This window comes from Manduca sexta, chromosome 18 (assembly GCF_014839805.1).
Source record: "Manduca sexta isolate Smith_Timp_Sample1 chromosome 18, JHU_Msex_v1.0, whole genome shotgun sequence".
Taxonomy (NCBI): domain Eukaryota; kingdom Metazoa; phylum Arthropoda; class Insecta; order Lepidoptera; family Sphingidae; genus Manduca; species Manduca sexta.
In genome coordinates, this window is record NC_051132.1 from 2,214,971 (window position 1) to 2,230,333 (window position 15,363).

Sequence of the window (15,363 nt, forward strand, 5' to 3'; positions counted from 1 at the left end):
TTTAGTCAATGATGAATTTAAGGAAATTACAATGTGGTGCCGACGTATATTATCCGACGATAATAAGCGTCAAATTTGTCCATGAACAGAAGACACACCCTTGAGCTTAGCATAGAACTGAACTGCGCTCGACATCCTGAGCCAATGAAAAATCTCATAACTCCCAATAATACACTGGCTATATATACCAATAGTCTTTAATTTCCAAAACAAAAGAAATGAGACATGAAGAAGTACATAATTATAAATGTGCAGTCAGAATTTTTATTTAGGTACGGATATGTAAATGACAAAGTTATGACGAGTTAAAAATGTCATAAATCTTGTATAAAATTATTAACACACTACGTAGTACGTAGTACGTAGTTACAAATAATATTAAAATAAAACTATTTTGCGGATTTTATCGCAGCTTTTTAATTATAATTTTCTCCCGACGTTTCCAAAATTTGCAACCTTCTTGATCACGGGGCATATTAAACGTGGTGGCTATCCAGGCGGATATAAAATTTATCCTATCACCAGCTAAAGCATTTAACTACTATTAATCAAAATCTAAAGTATTTAAAGGGCATCATTTGGTGTAAACGAAAACCTTTATAAATATTCTATTTCTGATTATATAAGGTTTATTTTGTTTTGTTGGTGAATTATCGCTCGCAGCGAGTGGCTCGCTGAAAGCATCTAATGGTCGCTTTTTGACCGCATTTGAACTGAATTCCACCCGCCGATGTGATGTTATTTTATTCAGAATAAGTAATCCCCAACTTACGAATTTTCATTTATTTAGTTCTGGGTATAAAATTGCCAAGCATATGACGTCACACCAAGAGGGACACCCACAAACGTGACCAACTGTTACAAGGACGTGGGGAAGAGTCAAAAAGTTATGAAACTTGTTTGACGTTATTTAAGTATGGATGGGCCCTAAAACCCCTCTAGTCAGTAGAAATAGGACTTAGGACTTAATCCAGATTTGAATTAAAAGATTTAGGTACTTTAGACTAGATGTCCTCCTTAGGCATGTATTTATCGATGATCAGCCATTATTACTATAATAAAATATCTATAGTCACATAGTGCTGACCCTAAAGATAAGATATCTTGTGTCGTAGGTGATGCTTAATAGGTACCTACCTATGTCGTATGTGTTAGGTAAGTAGGTACCTATTATATGGACTTAAATTTCAAAATAATCCATTCCTGAATCGGATTCATCTGAAATGATAATCTTTGGCCTCTTGTTTCACGAGTTGGTACCGGCTTCTACGCTAAATGGCTGTAAAATACTTAAACGATACGTGTAAGTAAACTATTATTATATATTCCTCGGAATATTGTACCTACCCACTATTTTTTTTTTTATTACTATATTACTAATTAATAGTACAAGTACAGTTGTACATACTTCACATCACGAAGATTTTTTTATTTTTCTCTCAGGGCCTTCTTAGCCTTATACCGGATTTCTGGGACAAACAGTAAGGAACCGTTTTAGAACGTTAAAAATAATAGTTTGTTAGCAATATTTTAAAAGTTCATATCAGTAATTTTTGCTACAAGATTATTTATAGGAGTTATGTACTGTATGAAATCAGAACCCAATTGACAACATTTCAAAATGTAAACGTGCCTAAAACAAAAATACCATTTCTTAATTTTTCTACTCTGAGTTCGATTATGATTTTTTAATGTTTTTTTAATACTTAATTTCGAAGAAAAAAATTAAAAACCGAAAAAGGCTTGATGACGTCACATATACGGTTGAATGAAATAGTTCCTTGGTCCACCTTATTATTTATTTTAAAAAACTAAGACACCGTCTTTTGTCAATGTCAAATGTCAATATTACAATAGATACGTCACAACTGTCACTTTCAACGAGAGAGACAGAAACAAAAAAAAGGTCACTACATTTTTTTTTACTGGAAAGCAAAAGCGTTTTGAGCCGTATATGTGACGTCATTTGGAGCTTACGTCGTTTTAGAATAAAATAAAATTCAAAGTGAAAATCATGAATGAAAATATTTGCATTTCGAAAAAAGAAAAAATATGGGTCTCATCATTTTAGATCTAGTTTCATAAAATATAAACATTTTGGTATGTTGAAAAAATGAAATGTTGTCTATTGGGCGCCTAACAAGTAAGCACTAATTGTGAAAATAAGAGGCAGAATTAATTAATTATGTAAGTATAATTTATGTTACATAAGAAATGTTAATTACTTATGTGGATAATAATCATTTTTATTTAAAAACACGTTTATATAAATATTTCGGAACAAATATTTAGTGTCAAATGTCATCTATGATGCGAAGTGTCACAACAGTCATAATGTGACATATAATTTGACACTTAGAAAATTTTGCGTTGTGAAGTAGGTACCGCACGTGTTTTCATTTTGTTTACATTGTCATAAAGTAACTAAATGTGTATAAAGTAAATAAAATGGATTCAAAGAAAGTAGACGAAGGTCCGTCACTGGCCTACACGAGCAGCCCAGATTATAGAAACCCACCAAAAATCGCAAATCCGGTATGTAACCTCTTGGTGATTTTATTTGTGTTATTTTTCATTTATAAAGCCGTTTTAAAATTTCTTGGAACACAATCTGTTATTCAAATGAGTCGAAAATAGCTTGATTAGTGTTGTCATTGTATATCTTGGCTATAAGATTGTTCTTAATGTGATTTTTGCGATGTTCAACATCTAGCTACAAATTATTATATTCGTCTTTTCCTCTGTTTTATTGTAATAACTTGTCTGTACCATGTCATTAAAAATTATATAAATAATATATATAAAAACCTATATAGCTTGGTAGTAGAAAAAATGCATTTAAAAAACTTTATTAATTTTCCAGTACTTACAATGCCTTGGAGCACCCCACATAGACTCCTTCAACTACATGCTTCAAGACGGGCTGAAAGCAGCAATAGATGACCTGCTACCTGTAGAATTTGAGTTACCTGGTGGGGAACGGGTCAAAGTGACAATAGACGAAGCAGCCTTTGCAAAGCCAAGTGTGCCCATGGACGCAGTGGGGGTTAAGACACAGAGGGTGCTGCCGACGGAGTGCAGACAACGAGCAGCCACATATAGGGGGGATTTTAAAGTCAGAGTTACATTATCAATAGATGAACGGACGGTCACAATTGATAGGTCTCTGGGCTTCTTACCGATTATGATTAAGGTTTGTAGTGATGACATCAATTGTATTAAAAGTTATTTAAATTTATAAGGTGTAATTATATTTTGATTTTTTTCTCGTTACATCAAATGTAAACAATCACATGTCGTATAAGTTTTAAATTTAAAAAATATAAACTCATGTCAAACTTTTTTTTACAGTCAAAAATGTGCCACCTGAATGATCTGTCTCCCAAGGAACTGGTGGAACACAATGAACATGCTGATGAATGGGGAGGATATTTTGTTATAAAGGTAAATATTATGATTTATTCAATGTCTGATATGAATATTCGATAATAACAATACACGTAAAGTAGATCAAGAATAAAGTAAGAATTGTAGACCAAGTCATGCAATATTAAAATGAAGTAATGGATTTATAATAGAGACCCACATTTATAGAAAATTATATTAATTACACAATAGACATGATTGTAGATAGTTTGTAACATGTTAATATATTATTCAATTTTTGTAAAATAACATGCAAATGTTTCAATGTGAATTTTTTCCCCATATAGTAATAGGCTGCTTGCCCACCATCATATAACGGGATAGAATACACATGGCCTCAATAGGGTGTAAAAGTTGCGTCTCTCTTTCATGTTCAACAACGTCAAAGGCAACCTAGATGGATGCGAACTAGGCTTCTCTAAACTCGCTTTACGATCTTACCAATGAAACGGCGGTACCTTTTCTATCGCTCTGCGGTCTCGGGTCGTTTAGGGTTGCCACTGATCAAAGTATTCTTTCAGGGTCACGAGCGGTTGGCCCGTATGTTACTGGTCACTAGGAGGAACTATCCGGTCGCGATCAAGCGGTCTGGCTGGAGGATGAGAGGGAATCTGTTCTCTGATTACGGTGTCATGATACGCAGTGTGACCGCTGATCAGACTAGTACTGTGAGTTGTGTTTGATTTCATATTTTATTATATGATATGGGATTTGTGTATTTAGATTATTTACTGTTGAATACTGGTGAATATTTGTTTATTTTTAACATGTTCGCAATGTAATATTACTATTAATTATTTGAGTTTTATTACACCAAATAGCTGGAATTATGATCACCTTTCAATATATAAAGTTATTAACACATTTTTTTTTAATTTCATTGATATTTATGTTGTTTTCTATTACCTTTAGAACTATTTTTGTGTACGTTTTTTTTGTCAATTTTTTTTTTTAATTTTTTATGTGTATACATAAATTTTGCTGCAGTCGCCTTAATTAATTCCCCAAATCTGTTCCCAGAACAATGTCTTGCATTTCCTAACAAACGGCACATGCAAGCTGATGTTCTCGTACCGCAAGATGATGTACTACGCACCACTGCTGCTGATCCTCAAGTGCCTGGTGGACTGGCCCGACCACTACATATACCAACAACTGCTGCAACACAACAAGAACGATCTGTATTATGTCAAGTGAGTTGATTGGCTCTATGTAGTGGCTGTTATGTTGGTGTCATTTTTTTACGTTTTTTTTTAGTGTATTATTTTTAAATATAGATTGTTTTTTACTAGTCATATTAAAAACAAATAGGTAACTTTTTTTTGACAAATATATTTTGTAAATTAATGTTTTTCTAGAGGTTACTAATATTTGTAATTAAGGTAGTTGTGATAAAAGTTTTTCTTCAAAAAATTATATATATATTTTTTTTTTCTACAAAACTTATTCTATTTGAATACAAAATAGATGTGAAAAAATCTTGTTGATAATTAGCAAATTCATACTTTCAATTTACTATTTAGTAAATGACTGATGCCCGTTCCCACCTAGTTGCATCCAGAACATGCTCCGCGAGCTGCACGAGGAAGGCCTGCATACCTCAGACGAGTGCCGGCTGTACCTGGGCCGCATGTTCCGCGCCAAGCTGTACGAGCTGCCGCCCTGGTGCGACGACCGGCAAGCCGCCGCCTTCCTGCTGCGCCGCTGCGTCATGATACACCTGGACAAGGATGAGGACAAGTTCAATGGGCTCGTGTTTATGGTGCAGAAGCTCTATGATTTGGTCCAGAATAAGTGTAAGGTGAGAATTCAGGATAATATGATTTGTAGTTGGGGCGGAATTAATAACATAAGATAAATAAAATTAAATAGTAACAAGAGAAAATACGATTAGAAAACCACAATGTCAAGATTTAAAAATAAAGTTTTTTTTATATTTTATATCGCATTGTTTACCTGCAGCTCGGGCCACGTGAAAAAGTTTTTGCGGAATATATATTTTCCCGCCATAAAACTAGCCTATTATTATATAAGCACTCACAAGTAGTGCAGCTTTCTATTAGTGATTTTTTTTATGTCTACCTCTCAAGGTGGAAGGCGCCGACGCGGTGATGATGCAAGAGGTGATGGTGGGTGGTCACCTGTACCTGCAGGTATTGAAGGAGCGTCTGCAGAATATACTGAACAACATCCGGATACAGATACTGAAGCGAGCGAAGACCACGTCAAAACTTGTTATAGGAACGGTGAGTAACAACTAGCAAAGATAAAACTTAAAAAAAACACATCGTATAAACACTCAATCTAATAAATTATTGAACTTTATATAAATTTAATAAAATAATTGTACAGGTAATGTGACCGAACACCTTAGTTAGCATAAACTTTTTTATTTTAAGATGAATAAATCTTTCCTTCTTCGGAATCGGTTGAAAAATGATAGTGTTTGTGACTTCGAAATAAATCTTCTAAGTTCATAGGATTATTTCCTACAGTCACCTGTAACACGTATTCCCCTCTCCCATTAAAACAAAACTAAATATTGCAATAAGTTTAATGTTTATGTTCTAAAACAGCTGAACCAATTATAACAACATTGTCATCTATACTATTATATAAAGCTGAAGAGTTTGTTTGTTTGTTTGTTTGAACGCGCTAATCTCAGGAACTACCGGTCCAAACTGAAAAATTATTTTTGCTTTGGATAGCCGTTTATTTGACGAGTGCTCTCTCTAAGTTAGATATCATCACGCTATGACCAATAGGAGCGGAGCAGTAATGAAACATGTTGCAAAAACGGGGACAATTAATTAGTTTTGAGAGCTTCCGTTGCGTGCGCTGCGTAAACGGTTAAAGTTATGCAACAATGATGTATGACGGGATTGTTCCTCTTAAAAAGTTCTAAAAATATATTATAAAACAAAGTGCCCCGCTGCATCTGTCTGCCTGAACGTGTTATACTCAAAAACTACCCAACGTATTAAGATGAAATTTTGTATGGAGACAGTTTGAGACCCTGGGAAGAACATAAGCTCCCGGGAAACTACTACTTTTATAATGGAAAACTTTAGCCTGAAAAACTTTATAACGCGGGCGGAGCCGCGGGCAAAAGCTAGTTAAGACATATATCACAACAATGGACTTGGTTTCACTGGCAAAGATTATTTCCGCATCGATGTCAAATTACTCGAGGCTATTGACCCTTATTAGTTAATACAAATAAAGGTTTGTTATGCAAATGGCTTGTTCACAGTAAACAGCATTATGGATCATTTCATTAATTGAAGACCCCACTACTTTCTTTATTTGCTTACAATCTGCGGGAGCAGCATCATGCACACGCACTATATGATTAATAGTGCTGGGGGAAATACTTGGATCAGTCTCCTTACACCGCGCCATCCCCCAAAATCCCCGCTCATGAGGTGGTTGAGCGTGTATTCGTGAATGGAGTAAATTACACAGTATATTGCATAGACAACATATATTTCTCCTTACAGAAAGAGCTGCAACAAATCCTCCGCGCGTGCGGCAGCCTCGAGCAGAAGATGGAGACGTTCCTGGCGACCGGCAACGCGCCCTCCAACAACGTCACGCTGTCGCAGTACAAGGGGCTCACCATCGTCGCCGAGAACATCAACAGGATGCGATACATGTCGCATTTTAAGTGAGATCTCTTTTCAATACTTATTCTGATTTATTTAGAACTGGTTGGAGGGTATTGGCTCTTCTATGTGGTATATTTGAGTGGAGTATCAATTAAGGAGAGAAGAATGAGCTTTGTTGGTAATCTGCGAAGTGTGATATGTACAGGTGGTTCCAATACGTGAAACAATGAATTCTATAAGATAGTGACTACCATGCATGCTCTGAAACCCTCTCCAATAGCGGTATAGTGTAGAGTAAGACGAGTGTCTTTCGTCTTGTCAATGTTTCATTAGTCGACATTTTATTATGTTAATTACATGTCGGCGAGAATCGGGTGAATTATGGCTTGCTTTAACGGTGAAGGAAAACATAGTGAGGAAATCTGTATACTGAATTTTGAGGGTTTGTGAAATCTAACAACCCATACTAGGCCAGCGTGGTGGACTAAGGCCTAATCCCTTTCAGTAGTAGAGGAGACCCATGCCCAACAGTGAAACAGCTGTAATACAGGGCTGATATTATATATTATGTCAGCGAGGAAATGTTTATCTACATTAGTCAACTAATTATTTTGTTGACTGTGGGTGGAGTACTGATGCAGAGTTCTTGCCCTAGAGCTCTGTCACAATTTTGCTAGTTTTTGCGATTTTGACGACCGATGTCTCCTGGAAAAAGTTGAGAACAAGTTGAAGTTTCACTCTCGCGTTATGGAAGGTGATGATGAAGTGCTGACGTCTTCATATATTATAGTTGTGTCGTGCCGCAGGTCGATCCACCGCGGCTCGTTCTTCCTGGAGATGCGCACGACGGAGGCGCGCGCGCTGCTGCCGGACGCGTGGGGGTTCGTGTGCCCGGTGCACACGCCCGACGGCGCGCCCTGCGGCCTGCTCAACCACCTCACCATGCCCGCGCAGGTACCGCCACTAATAGTCGGGATGAGCCACGTTTCAAAGAGCAGAGCCATGGCTAAATCAGTCTGTTGGTAGATTTACAACTATAGGGCTAAGTAAAAAAAAAAACTTATTGTCTGATTCCAGTACATAAACATTCTTTCAAATTAATTGCAGGTCACACAACGGCCTGATCCAAAATTAGTAGCAAATTTACCGTTCGTTCTGGAGAAATGCGGTGAGTGATATACGGTAATAAAATATTCACAATGAAGTATAAAATACTACTAACACTTTTATCAATACATTCCAAAATATTTATCATCTTGTCTCTTTGCTTATCAGGAATGGAACCCATAAGCTCAGTGTCGCGAGCGGTCTTGCACAACGTGTACAAGTATCCGGTGTTCATCGACGGACGGCTGGTGGGCTACTTCTCAGAAGACACTGTAGATGACTCCGCGGCGTACTTCAGGACTTTGAAGATCAAGGGGGAAGAAGTTCCTATCACTACGGAGATCGTCGTCATACCTAAGAAGCAGGTGAGATATAATGTGTTGCCAAGCATGTTCTGTCAGATATTCGGCTCGAAGGACCAATCTTTTTCATTAAGTTTCTTTGTACTAAAACAGGCCAGCATAATTGTTTCGACACGCGGGAAGTAATCATCTCTCATTAGTCGATACTATTTGTACCCGTTACCATCAAATGGGATGGGTCACTAACGCGCCCATATAATAAAAACAATATATAATTCAAACTATATTTTAAAATTTTAAAAATCAATTCTTTTCGGTCTAGATCTGCGCGCAATACCCAGGCGTGTTCATAATAACGAGTGAAGCTAGAATGATGCGACCGGTCATCAACCTGGCCAGCTCGCAGCTCGAGCTGATCGGCACCATGGAGCAGTTGTACTTAGACATCGCTATCACACCGCAGGAAGTGCATAAAGGTAAGGTTCATTCATTAGTTCGTTATTTCTTTCGGTCATTCGTTCTTGAGTGGTGCAATTTTTTTGTACAGTTTCAGACGATTATATACTTAAAGCAAAAATTACAGTTCACCACTAAACTTTTATTTAAAATCAAAATTGTTTTTTTTTTACGTTCATGACATATTGACGCCACTGCACCCTAGGTGGAGTGAGGTCCAATATTACCCCTTGACAGTGGATACAATTATGCCGGCCTGTTGAAACCGGATATACACAGGCTGATTCTGGAACGCGACACACTTATGTCAGCAAATATAGTAGGTTTTAACACCTTGTGTACGGTGGTCGTTATCCGGACGGATATAAAATATATCCTACCACCAGCAAACTGAACTGAACTATCTGCCTGATACCATTTAGGTACATTTTACTATACAGATCAAACTACACACATTATACCTATTATACTTTTCCGACTAAATGGGAAATTGAACCTGTCTACCTGATAATAAGGTACATTTTACTGTACAGGTAAAACCACCCACATGGAACTGTCCAAGTCCGCGTTCATGAGTAACCTGGCGCAGCTGGTGCCGATGCCTGACTGCAACCAGTCGCCGCGGTGAGTAACAGCATATTGCCATCAGTTGAGGGTAGTTTAAAAAATATTTTCTTTGAGTATATAGGACGGTAATAATTGGTCATTCGCGGTATAGGAACACATACTCTTGCGCAGCTATGTAAGTACACGTGCGTGGTTGTGCGGTAACGCTGTGACACCATGCCTCCCATATAAAAGCGACGTGCGTCTTTGTTAATTCAGTATGTCCACAATTTTTTTACTATTACCATCTAAGTACATCGCTGTGTATTAACGTACTCTGGAACTTTGAAAATACATACTCAGTGTCATCCTTAATTTAAGTTAAATACGCTAGGGTTGTGACTCACAAACACTACAAACAACACCAACCTTAGACGCCGCAATGAGTATGAGCATTTATCTGTTGAGGGTAGTTTAAGATTTTTAACATAGGCATAGTATATGAACTAAAATGTCTGGTGTTGAGTGATCTCCACCAATTTAACCATAATACTAGAAGAATTGATGCACTGTCGATATAAAGGATGGGATATTGAAAATGAAGGCAAGGACTTTTCTGAATGAAAAAAAATCTTAATAGTTATCACATTGGTTTGCGTGAGATAGTGTGAAACGAAATGTAAACTGGAACTAGTCTACATTTTGTTTCGCATTTAGAACAATCTTTTTGTTCAGATCTATCAGTCACAGAGTTGTATTTAATTATGAATACTTGTATCAATTTGTCTTTTGCTAAATGCACAAGACATGCAAAGTCATGCAGAAAAAAATTATCTATAATTCAAAATAGAAAATGGGTATCTATAACTTACATAAAATTGTTCACCTTCATAAGGTTATGTTGAAATTGAAAATACCTTTTTCATGACACAATTGTGAGTAAAACATTTCCATGGGCAGTAACATGTACCAGTGCCAGATGGGCAAGCAGACGATGGGCACGCCGATCCACACGTGGCCCACGAACGCGGAGACGAAGCTGTACCGGCTGCAGACGCCCGCCACGCCGCTGTTCCGGCCGCAGCACTACGACCGCGTCGGCCTCGACGACTTCCCCGCCGGCACCAACGCCATCGTCGCCGTCATCTCTTACACGGTACGCCATCACACCAAGCACCTCTGCTGACAGGTCTTTGGTCGGTGTGTCACGGGAATATAACCTTATATACTACATAATAAGGTTATTTTTCCGTGACACGCGTAATGTCATGTAGCTGTCATGTTTGCCGGCAAACATTCCTTTAATGGTTAAAGTTAAGTTTAAGAATAATAATCGTAGAGTAAGGTTAAAAAAAAAACACTACACATTACTATGTTCGAATTATTTACCCGCTATAAATGAAATTCTTACGCCCTTATTCATAGACGTTAAGGACGGAACAATGCTGTGATAACAAGTCTTAGGGCCGTTGTGATTGGCTAATATTGAAATACAACAATATTAGCCAATCACAACGGCCCTATATCTACGCACTGCGAAGGCTGCCATTCCGTCAACACTGAGAAACAGACTTGTTATCACAGCTTTGTTCCGTCCTTAGATAAATAATGTCTATGAATACGGGCGTAAAAGTATTTTTCTGATTGTATCGCAGTTGTTAATGTAATATTTATTTTATATTTTTATTTTCTCCTGACGTTTCGAAGGCTGTAGACTTTGCAGCCTTCGTGGTTTCGGAGGGACTCACCATCCGAAAATAGTTTAATTTTAATGTCTAACATTCGCGTAAACATAATGAAAGACTAATCAAATATAATTTCTCCCCAGGGCTACGACATGGAAGACGCGATGATAATAAACAAATCGGCGTACGAGCGAGGGTTTGCAGCTGGCACCGTCTACAAGGCGGACTTCATCGAGCTGCAGCACGTCAGCTCGTACTTCTGCCGCGACGACTCCAAGAACCTCAGCCAGTACATCGACGCGGACGGACTGCCAGCCGTCGGCGCCAGGGTCAAGCCTGATGATCCTTTCTACTGGTAAGAGATGTTGCAATCGACCTGGAGGTCTTTCTTCAGTGGGCCTTAAGGGGCAAATGGATCTCTTGGTGGAAACGCGGGCCAATTAGTTCTTTTGCTGCGAGGACTCCAAGGATCTTAAAAAGTATATCAATGGTAACCTAATGACCTTTTCTACTAGTGAAAGATGCAATGCATTCGTTCTTAAAGAGCTGGGGGTGTCCTGATTGTAAAGGTGCCAGTTAAACATCAGCATAAGGCATACCTTGTCTAGCATTTGTGTTGAACTGGTGCCTTTCAGCAGTATAATGGGATGCATGTTTTGTTCCTTCCTTATTTAGTATGTTGTTTATGAATGTTTTTGTAGATCCCAGTGTATTGTACAAATATATTTTTTCCTCCTTTTTTCTTTCTTCTCATATAGTGCTCATTTAGTACTACGACATATTGCCGAAACACTGGTACGTCAATTGTAAAACGTTAATTTTAGTGTGGCGGTCCCAGCGGCAATAAACTGCGTTTAATCCCAGCGAATGTCAAAATTTACCTAATTTTTTTAAGCTACCGCGTTTGCCAAACCCTTGAATTGCCACATTCTTGATTATATCGCAACCCTAATTTTGCCTTTTGAACAACCCTTTCATCTTTTCTCTTCGAAATCGATAAAATCACAGAATTAGTCTATGATCCTCTGGTATCTCAGAGCAGCGCCATCTAATGACTAGAAAATGATTTAACGTTATCATTTATAGTTATTACGACGGCGAGAAGAACCAGTTCATGGTGAGCCGGTACCACGGCAAGGAGGAGGTGTTCGTGGACAGCGTGAGGCTGTGCGGCGACTTCAGCGGTAAAGCATTGAAGAAGGCCTGCATTATGTTGAGGATACAAGTAACTATCCTAATTACACCGCTGAAACGAATATGTTAAGATTCTCATTATTTATATTGGCTTTTATGATTGGATCAAAAAAGACCAAGAGAAGGATTGTTAGGCATTCGCGAGTCCGTGAGCCCGTGAGTGTATTGGCGTCGGTTCAAGCGCAGCGTTTTCGCGACTCGAAAAACATGCAAAACATCACTCAAATTGTCAATTTTTCTCAATTATGCCGTTGATTTTTCAAAATTACACTTTGATATAAACCTTGTCCTGATAAATCTGAACACAGCAAAGCAGGAATCAGTGAAGCTGGTAGAGTCATTCTTAAGTGATGCACATACATGTGGCAACTGATTTTTAATTATATTGATATTGATTTACTGAATGTACTTTCAGCGTAACCCAACTGTGGGCGACAAGTTCGCCTCTCGAGCGGGACAGAAAGGTATCTGTTCTCAAAAGTGGGCTGCCGAGGACCTGCCTTTCACGGAATCTGGACTGATCCCGGACATCCTGTTCAACCCGCACGGGTTCCCCAGTCGTATGACCATCGCCATGATGATCGAGTGTATGGCAGGGAAAGCTGCCAGTCTCCACGGACATGTAAGTATGACTGACAATACAATTGCAACTGGCGATTTTGATGTTGTGGTATTATTAAGTAAATTTTACGAGGTATAAATTAGTCGAGTTATTCAGTCACTATAGATAGCGTGAATGAAATGATGTAAGATTGTATCGATGGTTGAAGACCAGTGACTTAAATGACATTTTTTTTCGACACTAAGTGTCATACATATTTAAAATCAGCATTTTTTTCTTTACCTAGTAAATTTTTTTGAAAACTAAAATATTGCTTCAGTCAATTATCCTTACAACCGTCGATATGAATTTAAGCCTTAATCGCCTTACTAATAAACATTGTATACATCAGCCCCCTTAGAATGTGTCAAAAAATGCGACACGTCGCTGTTTAATTCTCACGTTAGTGATTGGTCGATAGACCCATGCGTCAGTCACGTGTCCATCTCCCGACCAATCCCTATAAAACGACACAGAAGCGTGCCGTATTTTCTTTTTACCGCATTTTAAGCACTCCGCGATACTTATAGAGTTTATGTTAAGTAAATTCAACGTTAGAGAATTTCCTCATATCATTTGATACAAAATATTTAACAGTCGCGTAATCACAAGTAAGGCCCTAATATTATAAAAATAGCAATCAATATAATTTAAACTTGTTAGAGCATAATAATTACCTATTAACTTTTAAACTAGATTAAGTTATGTAGGTACACTACATTGTTGATCTGAATTTTTTATTTTATATGTTTAATTTTTTTTAATCTCGGTGCATGTCGTGGTCTGAAATTGAAATTGTATGAGATTTTTTCTATTACGTTGTATTTGTATGTAATATTGTTAATTTCGTTGGCAATCCGTAAAAAATAAAATAAAAACTAGACACACTTCCCACATACAAATCTATACCCTACCATACAAATATACCTCACATTTCCAGGTACACGACGCGTCACCGTTCAGATTCAACGAGAAAGACACGGCGATAAACTACTTCGGTCGGCTGCTAGAGGCCGGCGGGTACAACTACTACGGCACCGAGCGCATGTACAGCGGAGTGGACGGGCGAGAGATGAAGGCGGATATATTCTTCGGAGTGATACACTACCAGCGGCTCCGGCACATGGTGTCGGATAAGTGGCAGGTCGGTTGATATCGATATTTATTATCGATTTTTTACATTGGTTATCGATGTTTTGGGTGGAAAAAAATTCAGTCGCAGCTTGGAGAATTGGCGGTGTGATACCTCCGTGCCCTCGGAAAGGTCATAAAGCTATGGATCCCGAGTGTAATCCCTCTCCGGTCATGTCGGATTGCCATTTCACTGGACTATGAGAGTGAAGGAACAGAGTGCATCTATGTATTGCGCACGCACTTGGACACTATAATATTTCTTGCGTATCTAGCTGAGCGCTGTTAAGATTGGCTTTGAGCCGTGGTTGAAATTCGGATTTATTAATTAATTTATCGTTGGTGTGTGTGTGTGCAGGTGCGCACGACGGGCGCGGTGGACGCGCTGACGCGGCAGCCGGTGAAGGGGCGGCGGCGCGGCGGCGGCGTGCGCCTCGGCGAGATGGAGCGCGACGCGCTCGTGTCGCACGGCGCCGCCTTCCTGCTGCACGACCGCCTCTTCCTCTGCTCCGACAAGACCGAGGTGCGTGGCCACACGGGACACCTTACCCTTCCCGAGAATAAGGGGTCGCTTAACACATATTACTACACTATGTATACTCACATCGCGCCTTTATCCTCGTATAAGTAGGCAATACAATTCTTACCATCCACTTTTCGCCGTATCTGCTACGTCCTATGTTTTGAAAAGAGGCAACCTAGAACTGACTTAACAAACTTTCTAACACTTTTTACAGAATTAACTGCAGGGTCTCTATGAGGCTTTTATTCCATTCTTATGGGACAGCGAATCACACTTTTCCAAAGTTAAAACAATTTAGCTTTATTTCTACAAATCACCTGCCTGACAACTCTATCTAGATCGTCACTCAACGTCACTTACTAATTCCCCATTTATTTCCAGGCTGTGGTGTGCACCAAATGCGGGACGCTCCTAGGTCCCATAGTGGGCCAAGCGGAGAGCTCAGACGAGTGCAGGCTGTGCGGCGAGTCGACCCTGGCCAGCGTCGCCGTGCCATACATATTCAAGTTCTTCGTCACACAACTCGCATGCGTCAATATTAACTGCAAGATCAACTGTGCTAAAGCTATTGAGGGAGCTTAGTAATAAATAATGTGAAAGGCTTAATAAATGTTTAATTCTCTAATATCGCTTGATTTTCGGAAACAATTGCAAAATAATTGAAAATTCCCCTGGCGCGATGGAGGAGGCTCAACTGATAACGAAATCAGGCTTTCATGCTCTTAGAAGCATTATTGTTATTTATACGAGAACATAATAATCGCAGTTTGTAAAAATCCTTGCT

General features: G+C 38.7%; 1 protein-coding gene across 1 annotated transcript; it reads left to right on the plus strand.

Annotated features, from left to right (window-relative positions):
* The first annotated feature begins 2,343 nt into the window (after positions 1–2,343).
* LOC115447098 (DNA-directed RNA polymerase I subunit RPA2) lies at positions 2,344–15,206 on the plus strand. The gene is made up of 20 exons (XM_030174028.2): positions 2,344–2,535; positions 2,864–3,193; positions 3,352–3,444; positions 3,948–4,094; positions 4,447–4,619; positions 4,978–5,227; positions 5,517–5,672; positions 6,927–7,093; positions 7,841–7,988; positions 8,142–8,202; positions 8,310–8,506; positions 8,766–8,919; positions 9,433–9,523; positions 10,406–10,601; positions 11,274–11,485; positions 12,217–12,355; positions 12,740–12,946; positions 13,866–14,069; positions 14,415–14,579; positions 14,961–15,206. The coding sequence occupies exons 1-20, from the start codon at positions 2,449–2,451 to the stop codon at positions 15,159–15,161; spliced, it is 3,378 nt and encodes a 1,125-aa protein (XP_030029888.2). The 5' UTR covers positions 2,344–2,448; the 3' UTR covers positions 15,162–15,206.
* Positions 15,207–15,363: the final 157 nt, after the last annotated feature.